We start from the raw sequence: 25,007 nt of genomic DNA on the forward strand, positions 1-25,007 counted from the left end.
AAACTATGACTTTACGTTGTAGACTAGGAAAATCAAAAAGTTTTACATCAAGACACGGAGGCTCCTATTGCTAGTTCAAAGCTGGGCAATCACAGAAGCAAACAAATGAGGAGGAGGACGAAAATAATACTCCCTGAACGTCGTGACCCTAGACCAGTCAGCTAGACGTAAGATGTCCTCCATACGCGCCCCCGAAATCGCCAAAGAGGTGGCAGATGCACCCCTCGCCGACTGCGCCGTAAAAATAGAAGTATCAATCCCCGCAAGGGACATAACCCACTTCATCCAACGAGCCAAAGTCGGACTGGAGACCGGCCCAAAAGGATGGCGAATAGAAAGGAAAAGCTGTGGGACCAAGAGAGAGCGGTAAGCCCTCGTCCGGGATTCGTATTCCCGCAAGCAAGCCACCGGACAAAGAGCCGGAGAGGACGGGAAACTAGGATATGAAACTTCCCTGATTTGAGTCTTGGTGCGTCTAGAAATATTGAAGGAGACACCTCCGGGGTGAAGGATCTGGCGTCATGATCCAGAGCCCGAACATCCGACACCCGTTTGCAGGAAATAAGATAGAAAAGTACAAGTAACTTAGCAGATAATTGTCTCAAGGAAAGATCCGGATTGCTGGGCCAAGCAACCAAAAACGACAAAACCAAAGAGACGTCCAAAGTGGTCGCAAATCGAGGACGTGGAGGACGAGCAAGGCGCGAGCCACAAAGCAAGCGGCAAACCAAAGGGTGCTGGCCCGCAGGCGTACCCTCAAAGCCCTGATGAGTAGAGGAAATAGCGGACCGAAAGAGGGTGATAGTTCTATAAGCTTTACCGGCCTCAAACAAGGAGGTAAGAAATTGTAACAAATGACTCACAGGCGCCGAAATGGGATCCAAGTCCCGTTCCAAGCACCAACTAGACCAAGATCCCCAAGCTGCCCGATAAGATTTTCTGGTGCCGGGAGCCCATGCATTGTCCAGGAGGTGTCTAGTTGCATCCGAAACGTCCTCGACTTCTCCAGGGATCCTGAGACTCGGCACGCCAGCAACTGTAGGGATCCTTCCAGCAGAAGCGGATGACTCAACCCCCTGGGATCGCGAAGAAGATCCACGTGGTCTGGAAGAAGAAAAGGTACGTCCACAAGGAGCTCCAGCAGAGCCGGAAACCAACTCTGAGTCCCCCAAAAAGGGACCACCACCATCAATTCGGCCCTCTGGCAACGAACCTGAAGCAGCATCCTCGGAATCATTGCAAACTGAGGGAACGCATATAGAAGAGACATCGACCAATCCTGCAGGAATGCATCCACCGCCTCTGCTCCCGGATCCGGGCGCCAGCTGAAAAATCGAGGAAGCTGCGCGTTGAGCCGCGAAGCAAAGAGGTCGACAGAGAAGGGACCCCAGACCTCTGAAATCGTGGAGAATATCTTCGGGGCCAGCCTCCAATCGCTGCCGTCTGTAAAACAACGGGAGGCCGGGAAGGTATTCCGCCTGGACCACGATGTCCTTGGACACGCAATGGGACCAAAACTCCATCGCAAGTCGAGCCAGAGTCGCCGATTGGGTACCACCCAAACGATTGACGTAACGGACAGCGGAAACGTTGTCCATACGCAGGAGGATGCAGGCATGAGCTATCCCATTGGTAAAGCTCCGAATGGCAAAGGATCCGGCCAGCAGTTCCAGCGCGTTGATGTGAAGACGCGTCTCGTCCGTCATCCAGCGGCCGCCCGTGGAGACACCGTTGCAGTGGGCTCCCCAGCCCTGTATACTCGCATCCGATTCTACCGTAAACTCTGGTTGAAGGCCGAAAATCGCCTTGCCATTCCACGCCTCCAAGTTGTCGATCCACCAGTGAAGTTCTTCCCTGGCTTCCGAATCCAAAGTCACCGCATCCGCAAACGCCGCACCCGAGCGAAGGTGTGCGATCTTCAGGCGTTGCAGGGCGCGATAATGCAGCGGAGCTGGAAACACCGCCTGGATGGAGGAGGCGAGTAGGCCAATGATGCGGGCAAGATGTCGCAAGGTCAACTGAGGGGTAGACAGGGCGTGTCGCAATTCCTTCCGAATTGACCGTAGCTTCGACGTCGGGAGGCTGAGGGATTTGGACACTGAATCCACTGTGAACCCCAGAAATTCCATCCTCTGTAGAGGGGTCAGGCACGATTTCTCCAAATTGAGGAGAAAACCTAGGTGTGTAAGTAGATCCGACGTCCAGCCTAGATGTTCCAGCAAGGTCAACCTGGAATAATGCATGATAAGAATGTCGTCCAGATACACAATAAGACGAACACCCCGACTGCGAAGCCAAGACATGGCCGGACACATCAGTTTGGTGAAGCACCAAGGAGCGGAAGACAGGCCGAAAGGGAGACAAGTAAACCGCCAAGTCTCCCCTCCCACAGAAAACAGAGAAGGTCCCTGGACTGGGGAGCGATTGGCACCGTCAGGTAAGCATCCTTGAGGTCCAATTTCACCATCCAATCCCCCTGCAGAAGCAAGTCCCTGAGGAGGTGAATCCCCTCCATCTTGAAGTGGCGATAGCGCACTATGGAATTCAGAGACCGAAGGTTTATAACCGGGCGCATCTGACCGTCCTTCTTCCGAACCAAAAAGATATTGCTGAGGACCCTCCTGTGAGAAGGAGGAACCCGTTCTATTGCACGCTTGAGAGAAAGCGACACGAGCTCTAGGTTTACTAGAGAGCGATCGGGTCTCGACGGTGTAAAAGGGGGGGGAGGAGGGAGGTGGTAAGGGGAGTCTATGAGCTAGATCTGGAAACCCTTGACTGTGGACAAAACCCACGGGTCGGAAGTAATGTCTGACCAGGCATGGAAAAAATGACGGAGTCTGCCCCCGATGCAAAGATCTGAAAAATCCCCCGCAGGAGGAAGACTTACCAAAGGGTCTCCTGGAGTTGGGGTTCCCACGGAAGGACCTGGAACGCCAATTGCCGCCTCTGGCCGGGAAGAAAGGCGAGGAGTTTCTTTGATCCTGGAAAGGAGGTCTCTGGTGATAGGAGCCTCGGCCCACGCCACGGGCATGAAAGGTGGATCGGCCGGACAGGCGGCCCCTGCTACTGCCGACCCTGGTGGAGACCCGTCCCTGAAATACTCTATGCATGGAGGACTGGACCTTGTCTAAGGCCGTAAATGCTCCAACAAAACGGCTCAGATCTTTAAAAAGAGTCGCCGAACAACAGCTTCTGTGCATCCTTACCAGCCTCGGTAAGGGCAAGATTAGCCAGCTTCTGGTCTATTTTAAAAAGAATGGCTTTACGCCGTTCAATAGCCAAAGACGTATTGGCGTTGCCAGCAACACAAATCGCTCTCTGAGCCCAACCTCGAAGCTCGTCGGGGTCTATCCGTGAGCCATCTGCTCTGGCTGCCTCAGCCAATTTTAATAGTTTAGTTAGGGGCCCAAAAACGTCCAGGAGCTTGTCCTGACAGCTCCTCAAGGCGGAGTCCGACCCTTTACGGGGGTTCCAGTCCGATTTTGCCAAAAACTGGCTCATTTTGGGGTCGACCACAGGAGTGTCACAGACCTTGTTAGGGACCAGGGGCCTCGGGCACTCAGCACGTAGCTTATTACGAGCCTCTTTACTCAACGGGTGATGAACCCAAACCCGAACTTCTTCACATAAGTTCGGGCTTGGGATCGGTGTTCTGTAGATTGTATTATTTTCCCTTATAACATGGCTATAAGGGAAAATAATAGCATTCTGAATACAGAATGCATAGTAAAACATCGCTGGAGGGGTTAAAAAAATTAAATACATTTTTTTAACTCACCTAAGTCCACTTGTTCGCGGCCCGGCATCTCCTTCCGGCTTCATCTGATCTCTGTGCAGTAAGAGGACCTGTGGTGACGTCATTCTGGTCATCACATGGTACGTCACATGATCTTTTACCATGGTGATTCACCATGGTAAAAGATCATGTGACGTACCATGTGATGACTGGAGTGACGTCATCAAAGGTCCTTGACCTATAATTAATGCTCACCACAGGTCCTATTCAGTAAAGGGGACAGAAGGAGATGCCGGCATCGCGAACAAGTGGACTAAGGTGAGTTAAATGATTATTTTTTTTTTTTTTTTAACCCCTCCAGCGCTGTTTTACTATGTTATAAGGGAAAATAATAATGATCGGGTCTCCATCCCGATCGTCTCCTAGCAACCATGCGTGAAAATCGCACCGCATCCGCACTTGCTTGCGGATGCCTCCGATTTTCACGCAACCCCATTCATTTCTATAGGGCTTGCGTTACGTGAAAAACGCACAAAGAGGAGCATGCTGCGATTTTCACGCAACGCACAAGTGATGCGTGAAAATCACCGCTCATGTGAACAGCCCCATAGAAATGAATGGGTCAGGATTCCGTGCGGATGCTGTGCGTTCACCTCCCGCAACGCATCCGCGTGGAAAACTCGCTCGTGTGAAAGGGGCCTAAAGGAAGAGATAGCAATAGGAGCCTCGGTGTCTTGATGTAAAACTTAATTCTGTAGGTTGATACAATTAATGTGATACCCAATTTACAGTAAATACATTTTAATTTCAATGCTTTTATACCATAAAATCACTTTTTTTATATTTTGTGTTGCCATATTCTAGGATCCATAACGTTTAATTTTTCTGTTGATGTAGCTGTATAAGTGCTTGTTTTGTGGATCAAGTTGTATTTCCCATTTTTGCCATTTTGGGGTACATATAACATTTTGATAAATGTTTTTTTTTTAATTTCTTTTTAGAGATGATAGCCAAATACCGGTAATAGCAATTCCGTCAGTGTTATTTATTTTTATTTTTTATGAGATTCACCATTTGGTGTAAATAATAGGATAGTGTTATTCTGTGGGTTAATACTATTACAATTATCCTAAACTTAGATAGTTTGATTTACTACTATTGCAACCTAAAATCAAGTTTTTATTAAAAACTTCTATTTTGCTTTGTCATATTCTTAGACTCATGTGGGGATTTATCAAGGCTGGTACTTTCTGTGCTGGCCTTGATGTCCCCTGTGCTGTTGCAGGATGCGCCTAATTTTTGACGAGATGAAGGCCTGGTCATTAATAAAGCACATCCTCCAGTGGACCACCGAGCGCTGTGTATGCAGAGCAGGAAGCGCTATGCGCTTCCTGTTCCGGCCCGGCGGTCATGTGACCGCCGTGACCGGAGAGTGCAGGGGCTGTGTGAGGTCTTTCAGAGACCTCGATCAGCCCTGCTTTGAGGCTGTACAGCGCAGAATTATGCTGTACAGCCTCTCTGGGGGGTGCATTTCTTCTGTAACTGGGGCTACTATGTCAGCCCCAGTTACAGGAGAAATCAACAGTAAAAAAAAAAAAGAAAAAGTGAAGTAAATGTCCCCCAGAGGTCTTGTATGACCTTATGGGGGGACGAAAAGTGTAAAATAAAAAAATAAAGGGTTTAAAAAATAAAATAGAAAAAAGGTTTCACATGTAAAAAAAAAAAATTCCCCAAGTAAGAAATAAGAAAAAAATAGAAAAAATAAAATAGACATATTTGGTATTGCCGCGTCCGTAAAAACCAGCTCTATAAAAATATCACATGAGCTAACCCCTCAGGTGAACAGCGTAAAAAAAAACAAAAAAAAAACTGTGTCAAAACAAGCAATTTTTGTCACCTTACATCACAAAAGGTGCAACACCAAGTGATCAAAAACGCGTATGTCCCACAAAATGGTACCAATAAAACCGTCACCTCATCCCGCAAAAAATGAGCCCCTACATAAGAAAATATCTCAAAAAATAAAAAAAATATAGCTCTCAGAACATGGACACATTAAAACATAATTTTTTTGTTTCAAAAATGCTATTATTGTGTAAAACTTTAATAAATAAGAAAAAGTATACATATTAGGTATCGCCACGTCCATAACAATCTGCTCTATAAAAATGTCACTTGACTGAACCCCTCAGGTGAACGCTGTAAAAATAAATAAATAGAAACTGTGCTAAAACAACCAATTTTTTGGTCACCTTGCCCCATAAAGTGTTATAATGAATGATCAAAAAATCATATGTACCCAAAAATAGTAGCAATTAAACTGGCACCTTACCCCCTAGTTTCCAAAATGGGATCACTTCTTGGGAGTTTCTACTGTAAGGGTGCATCAGGGGGCTTCAAATGGGACATGGCATCTAAAAACCATGTGGAGTTCCTTTTCTTCTGTGCCCTGCCGTGTGCCCATACAGCAGTTTATGACCACATGTGGGGTGTTTCTGTAAACCGCAGAATCTGGGTAATAAATATTGAGTTTTGTTTGGCTGTTAGCCATCGATGTGTTAAAGAAAAAAATTGATTAGAATGGAAAATCTGCCAAAAAAGTGAAATTTAAAAATTTGATCTCCATTTTCCTTTAATTCTTGTGGAACGCCTAAAGGGTTAACAAAGTTTGTAAAATCGGTTTTGAATACCTTGAGGGGTGTATTTATGAGGGTATCCACTATGTAGGCCCCACAAAGTGACTTCAGACCTGAACTGGTCCTTAAAAAGTGGGTTTTGGCAATTTTCTTAAAAATTGGAAGAATTGCTTCTAAACTTCTAAGCCTTCTAACGTCCTAAAAAAATAAAATGACATTTCCAAAATGATGCCAACATAAAGTAGACATATGGGGAATGTTAAGTAATAAATATTTTATGAGGTATCACTTTCTGTTTTAAGAGCAGAGAAATTGAAATTTAGAAAATTGCGAATGTTTCAAAATTTTTGGTAAATTTGGGATTTTTTCATAGATAAAGGTGAAATATTTTGACTCAAATTTATGACTATCATGAAGTACAATGTGTCACGAGAAAACAATCTCTGAATGACTTGGATAAGTAAAGGCGTTCCAAAGTTATTACCACATAAAGTGAGATATGTCAGTTTTGCAAAATTAGGCCTGGTCAGGAAGGGGGCAGATGGCAAGTGGTTAACATTTCCCATATGTCTACTTTATGTTTGCATCATTTTGTAAATGTCCTTTTATTTTTTGGGGACATTAGAAGGCTTAGGCTACTCTCACACTTGCGGCAGTGTGATCCGGCGGGCAGTTCCGTCGTCGGAACCGCCCGCCGGATCCGCCGATCTGCATGTGACTGAAAGCATTTGTGAGACGGATCCGGATGCTGATCCGTCTCACAAATGCTTTGCAAGAGCGGATCCGTCTCTCCGCTTGTCATGCGGACAGATGGATCCGTCTTTTATCTTTTTTCACATTTTTACCGTTCTGCGCAGGCCGGAAGGACGGATCCGGCATTCCGGTATTTTGAATGCCGGATACGGCACTAATACATTCATATGGGGAAAAATGCATTCAGGCAAGTCTTCAGTTTTTTTCGCCGGAGATAAAACCGTAGCATGCTACGGTTTTATCTTTTGCCTGATCAGTCAAAACGACTGAACTGAAGACATCCTGATGCATCCTGAACGGATTTCTCTCCATTCAGAATGCATGGGGATATGCCTGATCAGTTCTTTTCCGGTATAGAGCCCCTGTGAACTCTATGCCGGAAAAGAAAAACGCTAGTGTGAAAGTACCCTTAGAAACAATTCTAAAAAAAATTTAAGAAAATTTTCAAAACCCACTTTTTAAGGACCAGTTCAGGTCTGAAGTCACTTTACATAATAGAAACCCCCCATAAATGACCCCATTGTAGAAACTACACCCCTCAAGTTACTTAAAACTAATTTTACAAATGTTGTTAACCCTTTAGGTGTTCCACAAGAATTAAAGGAAAATGTAGATGAAATTTCTAAATTTCACTTTTTTGGCAAATATTCCATTTTAATCCATTTTTTTTCTTTAACACATCGATGGTTAACAGACAAACAAAACTCAACAGTTATTTCCCTGATCCTGTAGTTTACAGAAACACCCCATATGTGGTCGTAAACTGATGTAAGGGCGCAGAAGGAAAGGCCTGCCGCAAGGTTTTTGGAAGGCAGATTTTGCTGGACTGGTTTTTAGACACCATGTCCCATTTGAAGCCCTCCTGATGCACTCCTACAGTAGATACTCCCAAAAGTGACCCCATTTTGGAAACTAGAGGATAAGGTGACAGTTTTATTGGTACCATTTTGGGGTACATATGATTTTTAATCGCTCTATATTACGTTTTGTGTGAGGCAAGGTAACCCAAAAATGGCTGTTTTGGCACTGTTTTTCCTCTGACAGGTCAGATCATGCGCTATTTTTATAGAGCAGGTTGTCACTGATGCGGTGATATCAAATATGTCTACTTTGTTTCAGTTTTACATAAAAAAAAACATTTTTTTAAAAAAAAAATTGTCTCCATTTTCTGAACGCCATATTTTTTTTTTTTTCTGCCAATCTTGTGCAGGGGCTCATTTTTTGCAGGAAGAGTTGACGTTTTTATTGGTACCATTTTTGGGTACATATGATTTTTTGATCATTCATTATAACACTTTATGAGGCAAGGTGACCAAAAGAAATTCTTGTTTTGGCATAGTTTTTTTTTATTTTTTTTTTATAGAAGTCACCTGAGGGGTTAGTTTACAAGATATTTTTATAGAGCAGGACGTTACAGACGTGACAATACCTAATATGTATACTTTTTCTTATTAATTTAAGTTTTACACAATAATAGCATTTTTTAAACAAACAACATGTTTTAGTGTCTCCATAGTCTGACATACCGGTACTTTTTAATTTTTTGAGCAATTGTCTTAGGTAGGGGCTGATTTTTGGCGGGAGGAGATGACTGTTTGGTACTATTTTTGGGGGCATATACCTTTTTTGATCGCTTGGTGTTGCAATCTTCATGATGTAAGATGGCTTTTTTGGCAATGTTTTTTTTTTTTTTTTACTGTGTTCACCTGAGGGGTTAAGTCATGTGAAATTTTTATAGAGCTGGTTGTTACGGACGTGACAATACCGAATATGTATACTTTTTAAAAAATTTTTCACTTTAACACAGTAATTGCATTTTTGAAACAAAAAAAAATGTTTGTGTCTCCATGTTCTGAGAGCTATATATTTTTTTTTTTTTTTGGGCAATTGTCTTATATAGGGGCTATTTTTTGCGGGATGAGGTGACTGTTATTGGTACCATTTTGGGGGCATTTTTTTTTAACCCCTCCAGTGCTATTTTACTATGCATTCTGTATTCAGAATGCTATTATTTTCCCTTATAGCCATGTTATAAGGGAAAATAATACAATCTACAGAACACCGATCCCAAGCCCGAACTTCTGTGAAGAAGTTCGGGTTTGGGTACCAAACATGCGCGATTTTTCTCACGCGAGTGCAAAACGCATTACAATGTTTTGCACTCGCGCAGGAAAATTGTGCGTGTTCCTGCAACGCACCCGCACATTTTCTGTGTGAAAGAGGCCTAAGGCTACCTGCACTCGTGGTGGATTGCACATGGTCTTTTCAGATTCTTGTGCGGAAAAACTGCAGCATAATGCAGTACCAGCAAAGAGTATGACATTAGACAAATCTCATGTACACTTTGCTTTTTTCTTCCATGCGGATTTTGAAATCTGCAGTATGTCTTGTCTTTTCAATGCAAGGGTGAGATCTGCAGCAAAACAGAATCAAATCCGCACCAAAAAACACAAGTTGGATTTTGGGGCTGATTTGGTGCGGAAACACACAGAAATCCGCACAGAAATAGGTGCAGATGTTCTGTTTGTAAATCTGCACTTTGTTTAGTCTTATTTGAGTACTAACATAATAAACTGCACTACTTATGTATTACAGCCTGGCAGTCTGCCTCTGGCAGGGCCTAACAGGCTATATTTAGGCTTCCAACATAGCCATAACCATCAGAATCACCATCAGCAACCTGCAATCACTTTGCAAGGGAAGCCAGTGGAGGAGTGAAAGAGGGAGCCCCCCTCCTCTGAAAACACATGTAGTGTCTACTATTGACCATGACATTTAAGGCGTTAAACAGCCAATTAAAGCCTTACTTACATGTCAGTGTTTTTCATTAGTGATTGTGAGCTAAAACCAGGAGTGGAGCCTCCACAGACATAAGGTATAATGGAAAGATCTTCACCTGTTCTGTGTTTAGAGCTGCACCTGGTTTTGACTCTCAATCACTGATGGAAATCACTGACATGTGAATAAGGCCTCATGCACACAACCGTTTTTTTTTGCGGTCCGCAAAAACGGGTTCCGTTTTTCCGTGATCCATGACCTTTTTTCGTCCGTGGGTCTGCCTTGATTTTTGGAGGATCCACGGACATGAAAAAAAAGTTTTGGTGTCCGCCTGGCCGTGCAGAGCCAAACGGATCCTTTCTGACTTACAATGCAAGTCAATGAGGACGGATCCGTTTGACGGTGACACAATATGGTGCAATTTCAAACGGATCCGTCCCCCATTGACTTTCAATGTAAAGTCAGGAGTTAATATACCATAGGATTGGAGTTTTCTCCAATCCGATGGTATATTTTAACTTGAAGCGTCCCCATTACCATGGGAACGCCTCTATGTTAGAATATACCATGGGATTTGAGTTACATCGTGAAACTCAGATCCGACAGTATATTCTAACACAGAGGCGTTCCCATAGTGATGGGGACACTTCTAGTTAGAATATACTACGAACTGTGTACATGACTGCCCCCTGCTGCCTGGCAGCACCCGATCTCTTACAGGGGGCTGTGATCAGCACAATTAACCCTTCAGGTGCCGCACCTGAAGGGGTTAATTGTGCATATCATAGCCCCCTGTAAGACATATGGGGCTGCCAGGCAGCAGGGGGCAGACCCCCCTCCCTCCCCAGTTTGAATATCATTGGTGGCCAGTGTGCGGCCCCCCCTCCCTCTATTGTAATATAATTGGTGGCCAGTGTGCAGCCTCCCCCGGCCCCCCCTCCCTCTATTGTAATATCATTGGTGGCCAGTGTGCGGCCTCCCCCAGCCCCCCCTCCCTCTATTGTAATATCATTGGTGGCCAGTGTGCGGCCTTCCCCCCCCCCCCACCCTGCCCGATCATTGGTGGCAGTGGAGAGTTCCGATCGGAGTCCCAGTTTAATTGCTGGGGCTCCGATCGGTAACCATGGCAACCAGGTCGCTACTGCAGGCCTGGTTGCCATGGTTACTTAGCAATATTACAAGAAGCATCATACTTACCTGCTGCGCTGTCTGTGACCGGCCGGGAGCTCCTCCTACTGGTAAGTGACAGGTCTGTGCGGTGCATTGCTTAATGATCTGTCACTTACCAGTAGGAGATGCTCCCGGCCGGTCACAGACAGCGCAGCAGGTAAGTATGATGCTTCTAATATTGTATTATTGCTAAGTAACCATGGCAACCAGGCCTGCAGTAGCGTCCTGGTTGACATGGTTACCGATCGGAGCCCCAGCGATTAAACTGGGACTCCGATCGGAACTCTCCGCTGCCACCAATGATCGGGCGGGGGGAGAGGGGAGGCCGCACACTGGCCACCAATGATATTACAATAGGGGGAGGCCGCACACTGGCCACCAATGATATTACAATAAAGGGAAGGAGGGGGGGCCGACGGAGGCCGCACACTGGCCACCAATGATATTACAATAGAGGGAGGCCAGGGGAGGCCGCACACTGGCCACCAATGATATTCAAACTGGGGAGGGAGGGGGGTCTGCCCCCTGCTGCCTGGCAGCCCCTGATCTCTTATAGGGGGCTATGATATGCACAATTAACCCCTCAGGTGCAGCACCTGAGGGGTTAATTGTGTGGATCACAGCCCCCTGTAAGATATCGGGTGCTGCCAGGCAGCAGGGGGCAGTCATGTACACAGTTCGTAGTACATTCTAACTAGAAGTTATGGGAACGCCTCTGTGTTAGAATATACTGTCGGATATAAGTTTTCACGAAGTGAAAACTCATCTCTGAAAAAGCTTTTATGCAGACTGATCTTCGGATCCGTCTGTATGAAAGTAACCTACGGCCACGGATCACGGACGCGGATGCCAATCTTGTGTGCATCCGTGTTCTTTCACGGACCCATTGACCGTTGTCCGTCAAAAAAATAGGACAGGTCATATTTTTTTGACGGACAGGAAACATGGATCACGGATGCGGCTGCAAAACGGTGCATTTTCCGATTTTTCCACGGACCCATTGAAAGTGAAAAAAAACTGAAAATGGCACAACGGCCACGGATGCACACAACGGTCGTGTGCATGAGGCCTAAGGCCCCTTTCACACAAGCGAGTTTTCCACGTGGGTGAAATGCATGACGTGAATGCATTGCACCCGCACTGAATCCTGACTCATTTCAATGGGTCAGTGTACATGAGCGTTGTTTTTCACGTATCACTTCTGCGTTGCATGAAAATCGCAGCATGTTCTATATTCTGCGTTTTTCACGCAGCCCTGGCCCCATAGAAGTGAATGGGGCTTCAGTGAAAAACGCATTGTATCTGGAAGCAAGTCTGATGGTTGCTAAGAGATTATGTTTGTAAACCTTCAGTTTTTTATCACGTGCTCGAAAAACGCATCAAAACGCATTGCACCTACGCAGATTTTTTTTTTTAAAGTTGCTTGCAAAATGGTGTGAGTTTTTTCCTGAACGCATCTGGACCTAATCTGTCTCGCTCATGTGAAAGGGGCCTAAGACATAAAGCCGGAGCCACCTGCAGCTGACCACCTGCTCCAATCAACGTGGGACTCATGCACACGACCGTTGTTTTGTTCCGCATTCGAGCTGCAGTTTTTGCGGCTTAGATGCAGACCCATTCACTTCAATGGGGCCGCAAAAGATGCGGACATTACTCCGTGTGCTGTCTGCATCCGTTGCTGTGGTCCGCAAAAAATATATAACTTGTCCTATTCTTGTCCGTTTTGCAGACAAGAATAGGCAGTTACTGTATATCAATGGCTGTCTATGCTGTTTTGCAAATTTCAGAACGCACATGGATGCCAACCGTGTTTTGCAGATCGTGTGCATGAGGCCTTAGGCCTGTGTTACACCAGATTATCTGACCGATTTTCTGACCAAATACATAGTCAGATCTTTTGTTATACACACCGACTATTGGTCTGATAGTACAGATATTGGTAAGATAATCTGTTGGTGTAATACACTTGCAGTCATAGCTTAGGGGTTAAAAAATAAGGTTTTTCATTTTCTAAATATTTGTATTTTTAAACTGGTTACCATTTATAATTAATATGTCTGTCTTGGGCACACAGTATTAGCTCTGTTTGATTACATTTTTCTATACATGATGAATAAAAAATAAACTTGTCTCTCATTTATAACACTTTGTTCTCTTACAGAAGTTCACCTAAAGCTGCCGAAGCAGCTCGTCTTTTCCTGACAGACATGTGGTCACAAAAGGAGTTGCAAGGAATATTAAAACAGGTATAGTAACAGCTTTTATTTTCTAATAAAAAAATATTACTCAGTTAAGATATAAGGGTATGGCCACATAGTCAGGTTTACTGATGCAGTTTTAGAAGCAAAAGGCAGAAGTGGATCATAAAAGGAGAGAAAATATAAAGCACAGAAAAGAGGAAGAAAGCTCATGAGTGGAGTGGACGCCATAGCCGGCAGGTTCCTGCTGTTTCATACAGCAAGCATCCGCAGCTAATGGCCAAAACTGACCACGCGTGAAAACCCAGAAGTGTGTGCTTCCGGGTATGCTCCGGCTCTCCACCCCACCCCTTGCGGAGATCGAGAGAGCTGGAGCATGTTGGCAGCAGCCCCTGTCCTCCTGTGTGACAGGAGGCTGATGCATAGTAACTTCTGTAGAGCCCCTGCCTATGGCAGGGCTCCATAGAAACATAGTAAAATCCACATAGACCAATACTAAAGCCTCATTCACACATCCGTGCTCAAATCCGTGAGCAGGTGGTCAGTGATGCATCCGTAAAGGAACAGTGTTTGTTCATTGTGTCCGTTTTTTGCTGTCTGTGTTGCATCCGTGTTTCGCTGACACTGAACAGCTGAAAAATACTTTATAAAGCATCTCTTCTTAATGATCCGTAAAACACAGATGGCATCCGTGTTGCCTCCGTGGTTTTCACGGACCCATAGACTATAATGGACGGACAAAATAGAGCATGCATCCGTGCTAAAAACACTGACCCACGGACAGTGCTAAAACGCTTATGTCTGAAAACACACATTTAGGCCTCTTTCACACTACAGTTTATTTTATTTTTTTTTCGTTTTGCGGGCCGTTTTTTGCGTTCTGTATACGGTCCGTATACAGAACCATTTGTTTCAATGGTTCCGCAAGAAAAACGGAATGTACCCCATATGCATTCCGTTTCCGTATTTCCGTTTTTCCGTATGTTGAAAGATAGGACATGTTCTATTATTGCCCGCAAATCACGTTCTGGCTTTTTCAGTGTTTTGCGGTCTGTTTTTCACAGATCCGTTGTTCCATTTTTTGTTTCCGCTGGGTTTCCGTTTTTGTATACTGTATGGCATATACAGTATACACTAATGCATTTCCGTATGTGTTCCGTTTTTTTGCAGACCCATTGACTTGAATGGAGCCACGGTTCGTGATTTGCGGGCAATAATAGGACATGTTCTATCTTTAAACGGAATGGAAATACGGAAACGGAATGCATACGGAGTACATTCAGTTTTTTTTGCGGAACCATTGAAATGAATGGTCCGTATACAGAATACAAAAAACGGCCAGTAAACGGGGGGAAAAAACGGTCGTGTGCAGGAGGCCTGAAAATGTTATGCCCAGCCCAATTTTTTCCATGTAATTAGTGTATACTGTATATGCCATATGGAAAAACAGAACAGAAACGGAAACCCAGCGGAAACAATAAATGGAACAAGCCATACGGTCGTGTAAAAGAGGCCTAACATGAATGGGGATGTGTGCTGTCCGTGGAGAACATGTACAGCACACGTCCGTGAAACTTGGACGTCTGAATGAGGCTTAGTGCATTGGAGTCTATGAGAATGTCAATTCAATAATTGCGTATTATAGTTCCCGAAGGGAAAATATGTAATTTTTTTAAATAAATGTTTTTTTTTGAAAAATATAAAAATTCTAATCTTCCCTTCTCCAAAATGAAAAAAAAAATAAAAAATAAAGGCGAAATAGAAAAAAAGTCTAAATGGCTCATTTTTTGGTCGCTTCTCCTCCTACAAAAAATGAGATAAAAAATTATCAAAAAGTCAAACCCACCCCAAAATGGTATCAATGAAAAGTGCAGATCGGCCCACAACAAATAAGCCCTCATACAGGTTGGCCCTCACACAGCTCCATACGTGTAACATCTAAAAAAGTTATAGGGGTCAGAATATGGCAACTAAAAGAAAAAATGTTTATTTTCCAGTATAAAAACGGCAAAAGAAATATACATGTCTGGTATAGCTGGATTTGTACTGACCTGGAGTTTCACCATATAGGGGACGCCGTAAAAAGAAAACCCAATAAGCATTTTTTTTTTTCCAGTTTTATCCCGTTTGTAATTTTCTCCCCAGTTCCCACCACATTGTATGTAACCGTAAATAGTACCATTAGAAAGTGCATGTTGTCCCACAAAAAATGAGCCCTCATACTGCATACGTGAATGTAAAAATAAAAAAGTTATGGCTTGGGAGGGCTGGGAGTAAAAAACTAAAACATGGAAAATCACCTGGTCTTGAAAGAGTTAGGCTGGGTTCACACGAGCGTGTCCGGATTAGTTCCGGATGCGTCCCGGTGTGTTGCGGCAAACCCGCGCGAGTAGGAATGCAATTGCAGTCAGTTTTGACTGCGATTGCGTTCCGATGTTCAGTTTTTATCGTGCGTGTGCAATGTGTTTTGCACGCGCGTGATAAAAAACCGACTGTGGTACCCAGACCCGAACTTCTTCACAGAAGTTTGGGTTTGGGTTCGGTGTTGTGTAGATGTTATTATTTTCCCTTATAACATGGTTATAAGGGAAAATAATAGCATTCTGAAAACAGAATGCATAGTAAGTGATCAGTTAAGGGTTAAAAAAAATTAACTCACCTTCTCCGTTTGTTCGCGTAAGTCCCGGTCTCTTCTTTACTTCTCAAAAGATGAACTATGGGCTAAAGGACCTTTGGTGACGTCAGATCACATGCTCCAATCACATGGTCCATCACCGCGGTGATGGACCATGTGATTGGAGCATGTGATCTTACGTCACCAAAGGTCCATTAGCCCATGTTATAAGGGAAAATAATACAGTGAATAGACTGTCACCTAGCAACCATGCGTGAAAATCGCACAGCATCCGCACTTGCTTGCGGATGCTTGCGATTTTCACGCAACCCCATTCACTTCTATGGGGCCTGCGTTGCGTGAAAAACGCAGAATATAGAGCATGCTGCGATTTTCACGCAACGCACAAGTGACACGTGAAAATCACCGCTCATCTGAACAGCCCCATAGAAATGAATGGGTCAGGATTCAGTGCGGGTGCAATACGTTCACCTACCGCATTGCACCCGCGCGGAAAACTCGCCCGTGTGAAAGGGGCCTTAAAGGGTCACTAATTTTTCACAAAACTTTTGATATGTCAGAGACTAGAACGAGGGGATAGAAGCTGATGCTTATCGCATTCTTCTCTTCTCGCTGCATGAGACTTGGCAGTCAATTGGGCTGAGCGCGATAGCAAGCATAGCTGGTATACAATGTACGGCGCTGTGCTTGGTAAGCTGTGAGAAGGCCGGGGCACTCACAGGAGCGCCAAAGCATTCTGCTGATCGGCGGCGTCCTGGGTTTAGGAACCTCACCGATCAGATACTGATGACCTAGCCTGAGGATAGGTCATCTGTATCAAAATCGTGGAAAATCCCTTTAAAGCATAGTGATGGGACAAATATATAAATCCTAAACAGAAAAAAAATACAGTGCATCTCCCATCAAGCTGACACTCCAAGTAGGTAGCATCAGGAGCGGACTGGGAACTTAAAGGGAACCTGTCACCGGGATTTTGTGTATAGAGCTTTGGACATGGGTTGCTAGATGGCCGCTAGCACATCCGCAATACCGAGTCCCCATAGCTCTATGTGCTTTTATTGTGTAAAAAACCCGATTTGATACATATGCAAATTAACCTGAGATGAGTCCTGTCCCTGAGATGAGTTCAGCGTAAAAAAGCCCGGCACCCCCCGCATCCTCAGAATCTCCTCCTTGCTCCCCGACATCAGAAAGCTAGAGCACCGCAATCTCACTAGCTAGTGCATGCGCAGTGTCATCATAGTGTTCCTTCCCTGTGCTGGCATCAGCCTCAGGGAAGGAACTGCGCATGCGCTAGCTCGCACATCGCCTGCTCCCGGTGACCGCATTTGTTTCAGACCGGCTCGCGGCACAGGTAAGCCCTCTTCTTGCCGACTTGTGAGTTAAGATGGCAGCCCGCATGTGTTCAAGGGCGAACACTGCGAACTGGCTATCACTGCCTCCTAAGGCCTCTTGCACACAAACATTTATTTTTTCTGTTTCCATTCTGTTTTTTTGTGTTCCGTTTGCGGTCCGTATGCAAAAAACAGATCACAAACAGAAACCAAATGGAAAAACGGAACGGCAAAATGGAATTGAAGCGGAAACACTACTGAAACAAACGGCAAAATACAGAAAAAGCCATACGGTCGTGTGCAAGAGGCCTAATGGTAATTTCTTCTACAATATCTTCACGTGACATTCTTCCTCATTTCATGTTATTTATTTTACCTTTCTCATGTTTTTCATTTATTCTCATACAATAGCCACTATTTTACACATACGCTTTTATTCACTTGAGTAATCTTGGAGCATGCAGTTATCGGTTCAGGACTGCTTGCTCTCTACTGCTAACGCTTTTCCGGACAGCACAATTCCTCCATACAAGCTTGTAATTCATTCACACACACCCTGTTTTTTCACTCACCATAATAGGAAAAGTTATTAACCCCTTATTAGCCTGTTCATAAATTTTACATCCACCCAGCCTAACTTAAGCTCATTAAGGGCTCATGCAGGTTCGCAAAACACATATCCTGGCCAAGCGCATGCCACTTTCTATTTTTTCACTTGCGTAGAAAAGTCCTATCCTTGTTCGCAACACTGACAAGAATAGGAGATGTTCTATTTTTTTTTTTTTTTTTGCAGGGCCGCAGAACGAATGTGTGGATGCCGACGGCATACTGTGTGCTGTCAGCATCTTTTATGGCCCCATTGAAACGAACAGGTCCGCATCTGATTCACAATTCAAAACTATGCTTGAGCCATAAATACAGCGTAGGCGTATGATGCATAATGCACTCCTTAAGGCCTCTTTCACACTGACGTGTGTGATCCGTGGCCGTATTGCGGCCCGCAATACACGGCCACAGTTTCGTGTGCATTCCGTGGGGTTACGTCCCGTACTTCCGTTACGCAAAAAGATGGGACATGTTCTATCTTTTAGCGGAACGGGCGGATCGCGGACCCATTAAAGTGAATGGGTCCGCGATCCGATGCGGCTGACCTATGGCCGGCGATCGTGCATTGCGGCCCCCTATTTGCGGGCCGCAGCACAGGCACGAGTCACACACGTCAGTGTGAAAGAGGCCTAAGAGTTTATTACTAAATGTATTACTAGCTGTCAAGCATTAAGGGTCCCCAAAATTAGACTTAAAAGGGGAATGATTTAAAATGGTCTCCAGAAAACCCGTCCATGTGGGCAGGACTAGTTGTCTCTACTTGCCGAGCTGCCAAGGAGGGTGCACTACACACTTCACTTTGGCACCTGCATATAGTACACATTGGTGAGTTTTCCACTCAGTTTCCTCAGCCATGATAGCATATCATAGACAGATTAGCATTATTACCATTGTAGTGTAGTTTAGTGATGCTCTGTCCCTCACCCCCTATAGGCAGCTCTGAAAGTATCTTGATTGAATAAACTCAAGCACTCCTTGGAATGACATAGAATCAGTGCAACTTTAAATGCATAGATGTGACGTTTCGGTCTACAATGGAGCTTGATCAAACACAAAGGTCACATATCTGCATTTAAAATTGCCCTGCAAGAAAAAAATAAAAAAAGAATGCGCTGATTCAATCTCATTCCAAGGAGTTTATTCAATCAAGATTATATAGCATTGGAACCCACAACCCAAGCACCTGACTAATTGGACATGAAATATTACAGCTCTGAAAGTAGTGGTAATTTAGGAAGCCATTTTAAATCATTCCCAAAGAACCTCTTTTATATTAGTATTTCAATATAATTGGCACCACTTGGCAGGGCTAATTGAATAATTATAACAGCTGTTGACTATGTATTACACTATATGTTTGTGTTACTAAACTATCTAATTTAGTCATTGGTGTTTGACCAGCATCTACCAGCCTCTGCTGAATAATAAGGATGCTTTTACTGACACCCGCTGGCTAAAACCTGCATTGCAGATACACTTATATTTAGGCCTCATGCACACGACCGTTGTTCAGGTCCGCATCCGAGCCGCAGTTTTTGCGGCTTGGGTGCAGACCCATTCACTTCAATGGGGCCGCAAAAGATGCGGACAGCACTCCGTGTGCTGTCCGCAACCGTTGCTGTGTTCCGTGGCCCCGCAAAAAAAAATATAACATGTCCTAATCTTGTCCGCGCTTTGCGGACAAGAATAGGCATTTATATTATAGGCTGTCCGTGCCGTTTCGCAAATTGCGGAACGCGCACGGACACCATCCGTGTTTTGCGGATCCGCGACTTGCGGACCGCAAAACACACCGCGGTCGTGTGCATAAGGCCTTAGTCTGTGATACTGTATCACAACACAATTAAACTCAATACAGTAACTCAGCCTGACAGCATCTATCATGGTAAGGGTACTTTCACACTTGTGTTTTTCTTTTCCGGCATAGAGTTCCGTCACAGGGGCTCTATACCGGAAAATAACTGATCAGGCATATCCCCATGCATTCTGAATGGAGAGTAATCCGTTCAGTTTGCATCAGGATGTCTTCAGTTCAGTCGTTTTGACTGATCAGGCAAAAGAGAAAACCGCAGCATGCTACGGTTTTATCTCCGGCGAAAAAAACTGAAGACTTGCCTGAATGTCGGATCCGGCATTTTTTCCCCTAGGAATGTATTAGTGCCGGATCCGGCATTCAGAATACCGGAATGCCGGATGCGTCCTTCCGGTCTGCGCATGCGCAGACTGAAAAAAAGTTGAAAAAAATAAATGCCGGATACGTTTTGCTGGATGACACCGGAAAGACGGATCCGGCATTTCAATGCATTTTTTCGACTGATCAGGCATTTTTAAGACTGATCAGGATCCTGATCAGTCTTACAAATGCCATCAGGCTACTTTCACACTTGCGGCAGAGAGATCCGGCAAGCAGTTCCGTTGCCGGAACTGCCTGCCGGATCAGGCAAAATGTATGCTAACTGATGGCATTAGTAAGACTGATCAGGATCCTGATCAGTCTTAAAAATGCATGATCAGTTGAAAAAATGCATTGAAATGCCGGATCCGTCTTTCCGGTGTCATCCGGCAAAAACGGATCCAGCATTTATTTTTTCCCCTTTTTTTCAGTCTGCGCATGCGCATACCGGAAGGACGGATCCGGCATTCCGGTATTCTGAATGCCGGATCCGGCACTAATACATTCCTATGGGAAAAAATGCCGGATCCGGCATTCAGGCAAGTCTTCAGTTTTTTTAGCCGGAGATAACACCGTAGCATGCTGCGGTTTTCTCTTTTGCCTGATCAGTCAAAACTACTGAACTGAAGACATCCTGATGCATCCTGAACAGATCGCTCTCCATTCAGAATGCATGGGGATAAAACTGATCAGTTCTTTTCCGGTATAGAGCCCCTGTGACGGAACTCTATGGGCTCTTTCACACCTGCGTTCTTGTCTTCCGGCATAGAGTTCCGTCGTCGGGGCTCTATGCCGGAAGAATCCTGATCAGGATTATCCCAATGCATTCTGAATGGAGTGAAATCCGTTCAGGATGCATCAGGATGTCTTCAGTTCCGGAACGGAACGTTTTTTGGCCGGAGAAAATACTGCAGCATGCTGCGCTTTTTGCTCCGGCCAAAAATCCGGAACACTTGCCGCAAGGCCGGATCCGGAATTAATGCCCATTGAAAGGCATTGATCCGGATCCGGCCTTAAGCTAAACGTCGTTTCGGCGCATTGCCGGAGCCGACATTTAGCTTTTTCTGAATGGTTACCATGGCTGCCGGGACGCTAAAGTCCTGGCAGCCATGGTAAAGGGGAGCGGGGGAGCAGTATACTTACCGTCCGTGCGCTCCAGAGTGACGTCAGGGCGCCCCAAGCGCATGGATCATGTGATCACATGGATCACGTCATCCATGCGCATGGGGCGCTCTGACGTCATTCTGGAGCGCCCCGGGAGCCGCACGGACTGTAAGTATACCGCTCCCCGCTCCTACTATGGCAACCAGGACTTTAATAGCGTCCTGGGTGCCATAGTAACACTGAAAGCATTTTGAAGACGGTTTTCCGGATCCGGAGTGTAATTCCGGCAAGTGGAGTACACGCCGGATCCGGACAACGCAAGCGTGAAAGAGGCCTATGCCGGAAAAGAAAAACGCAAGTGTGAAAGTACCCTCAGTTGGCATACGTTTTGCCTGATCCGGCAGGCAGTACCGGCGACGGAACTGCTTGCCGGATCTCTCTGCCGCAAGTGTGAAAGTAGCCTAACGCTTGTTCTATATGTATGTCAATATAATTTGGATTAATGTTCCTAGTAAAAAGACTGAAGCCTGACTACCCAGATTACACACACTGCTTGTCAGCCTTCTGTGTACACACAGTGGTACAGGGAGACCTGTCAATCACTGGTTGGGTGGGGTAATTAAGTATCTCTTATAGGAGCCCTGCCAGGATTAGGCCAAGTTCACACTTCAGTTTTTTGGTTAGTTAAATCCATCAGTTATTGCTTGCCAAAACCAGTTGTGAAGCCTACTCAGACATCAGGTGTAATTCGAGGTTTTGCACCTCTTCTGTGTTTTTGACCTACACTTGGTTTTGGCAAGCAATAACTGATCGAAATAACTGAAGTGTAAACTCAGCCTTAGGGCTCATGCACATTAACTTTGACTGTTTTTCACAATTTGCAGATCCGCAAAACAAGGATAATGGCTGTGTGGATTCCACATTTTGCGGAAAAGAACGGCCGTCCCCTAATAGAATAGTCCTATCCTTGTCAGTAAAGTGGACAATAATAGGACATGTTCTATTTTTATGCGGATGGCGCAGAACGGACGTGCTGATGCAGACAGCACACTGAGAGCTGTCTGCATTGTTTGCGGCCCGATAGAAGTGAATGGGTCCGCAAACAGCGGATCCGCAATATGCGGGCACCAGCCATGGATGCGGACCCATCCACTTGAATGAGTCTGCAATCCAGAGCTGCGTTGCAGAATGGAGGCACGGAAGCACTACGAAGTGCTTCCGTGGTGTTTCTGTCCGTGCCTCTGCCCCGCAAAAAAATAGAACATGTTCTATTTATTTTTACCGTGCGGACGGATCACGGACCCATTCAAGTTAAATGGGTCTCGATCAGTCCCAGCCGCCGCATTATGGCAATGTGCCAGGTGTCTACTTTTGGATAATATATAGGTATGGGATAGCTATAGAATTTTTATTTTTATTTTGTATTAGGTGGTATTTGTACATGTTGAAAGTGCAAAAATTGCCCCGGCTACCAGAGATGCAAACAATCACAGTGAAAGTATGTATGTAAAAATCCACATCATATAAACTATGGCACATATTTTTCAAAATAGTGGGAGGTAGATTGTGTGCGTTTTGATGCAGAATACATGCCAAAATCAGCAAGGAAGAAGTCCCATGTGAACATTAACCTAATGAACCCCAGAGTGAACCCCAGGTGAGTAAAAGTAAATAGGTTAGATAGTAGCAGAAGGGTAAGAATAGAACAAATAAAAATGTACTAGAAGTTAGAGGAATCAAAAAGTCGTCTCCTGCATTGTATCTTACTGTATTCGTGTCCTCAGCTGTATTGTGTTGATGTGTATCTGATTCTCACAATTCTTTTTTCTTTATTTCTTTTTAAAACAGCAAGGTCTAGACAAGAGCATTATGGGATCCCTAGCAAGTTCTGCTCTCCGAAATACAATAACACGAGTGTTCTAACATCACATGCAATCTAAAGTACATTTTAGGTAAAATATTTAAATACTTTCTGGTTTCTTGCTTTGTAAGCTGCCCTATTCTAAAGTCTAATTTTGGAAGTAGCTGAAATGATGCATTTGTTTTCAATGCTGCATGGTAAAATGTTTTTCACTTGGCTAAGAAAAGTTCCAAAACTAGTAATTTTCTTTTTCTTTTTTTTGCAGATTCTCCCATCCTATTTACGAACCTGTCAATATACAGGAATTGAAAAAGGCGTTTGAGAAGAAATCCACATTTTTAATATAAAAAAACGCATTTGAAAGTTAGAGATTTTTTAAAGGGATTCTCCAAGTTCTAAAAGTTAGAATGTGTATCGTTTCATTCATACAGTATATTGACAAAAATGAATATTGTCAGCAACCTTTGTAATTATATAGTTAATTTTAAACCATGGTACTCAGTTTGCAGATCCTTGTTGGCAATTCTACCTGATCAACCACAGTGATGACAATAGCTGAGTGTCTTTATAGACTGTATGACCTAAGTGTTACTGCAGCAGACACAAACTGTCCACTCTAATTCACTGATGTGTTTTCACTGTGGATGATCATGCTAACATAGGCTTGTCAATAAAGTGTTGTGGGACTGCAATAATTAAGGTACAGAACCAGTTCAAAGTTGGTTAAGGCCTCTTGCACACAACCGTATGGCTTTTCAGTATTTAGCGGTCCACAAAAAACGGATCCCCAAAAAATACGGATGACATCCATGTGCATTCCGTTTTTTGTGGAACGGAACAGCTGGCCCCTGATAGAACAGTACTATCCTTGTCCGTTATGCGGACAATAATAGGACATGTTCTATCTTTGAACGGAAATATGGAAACGGAAGGCATACGGAGTATACCTTCCGTTTTTTTGCGGATCCATTAAAATGAATGGTTACGTATACGGAATGCAAAAAACGGAATGTAAACGGAAAAAAAAAAGTTTGTGTACAAGAGACCTAAGTTAGATTTTTCCACACAAAATTTTAGAACTTGGAAAAACACTTTAAATTACCGGTATTATATTGTTTCTGTTCCAGCATCTGACTTGCATTTAGTGGCTGGCTGTGCAATTCATTAAATGGGATTTCCTATAATTAACATTTATCACCTATCTACTGGACATTTGATAAATGTATGATTGCTGGAGCCTGACCTCTGGAACCCCAAGGATCATAAGTTCCCTGTAAATATGGAGTATTACTGCGCATGTATGACCACTATTTGCTATATATTCAACTAGTAATTATATATCCTATCATATATTCCTATACACATATATCATCTATTCATATATCCATTCACTATCTGTAGGTCTGGCAAGTAAAACATTTGTCTGTCTCCATCAGTCCCATATACAATGAATGGAGCAGTATTCACACATGCTCGCTACCACTTAATTCACAGGAGAGACCACATTCTCATGATCATCGACAGTCCCAGTGGTAAAACTACCAGTGATCATACATTTATCACCTATCTTGTGGATAGATTTTCTTAATGGGAAAAGCCCATTTAAAAAATGTTCCAGAATGTTCAGCCCTATCAACAGTATTTTATATCTCAAGCTTTGCAGTATAACTCAGTAACAGCTTTTTAATGGTGTCAGAAAATATATGTAAGCACAAGCTTTTTATTTCCTTGAAATGTCTTTTAATTAATTCTTTATGTAGTTTTAGTTTTTTTGCGAAAATTTATGCAATTTAACCCCTTCCCGACATTTGCCATACATATATGGTGCTGCAGGTAAGGAGTTCCCACAATGTGTTGTATTTGTACATTGGAGTGATCAGGCAGGCACACGCTGTGGTCACAGGATCACTGCAGAGGCATGGCTGTGTATGACTGCTGTAATGGCTGGGTAGCTGTTTAAACCTTTTAGATGTGGCAGTCTATGGAGACGCCACATCTAATGGGTTTAAAGAGGAAGGGAGCC

The 25,007-nt window shown here is 44.2% G+C and overlaps 1 protein-coding gene and 1 long non-coding RNA gene across 2 annotated transcripts in view; both read left to right on the top strand.

Moving 5' to 3' along the window:
- Positions 1-23,290, top strand: part of PKP1 (plakophilin 1) — a 234,051-nt gene extending 210,761 nt beyond the window's left edge. The window contains 3 exon segments of the mRNA XM_040424148.1: positions 13,235-13,319; positions 22,972-23,075; positions 23,250-23,290. Of these exon segments, the coding sequence (XP_040280082.1) occupies positions 13,235-13,319; positions 22,972-23,046 (160 nt within the window). The 3' untranslated portion in view covers positions 23,047-23,075; positions 23,250-23,290.
- LOC120995135 lies at positions 17,213-22,379 on the top strand. The gene is made up of 3 exons (XR_005777538.1): positions 17,213-17,224; positions 21,528-21,530; positions 22,255-22,379. It is a non-coding gene; the product is annotated as an uncharacterized LOC120995135 (long non-coding RNA).
- Positions 23,291-25,007: the final 1,717 nt, after the last annotated feature.

Source organism: Bufo bufo, chromosome 3 (genome assembly GCF_905171765.1).
Source record: "Bufo bufo chromosome 3, aBufBuf1.1, whole genome shotgun sequence".
Taxonomy (NCBI): domain Eukaryota; kingdom Metazoa; phylum Chordata; class Amphibia; order Anura; family Bufonidae; genus Bufo; species Bufo bufo.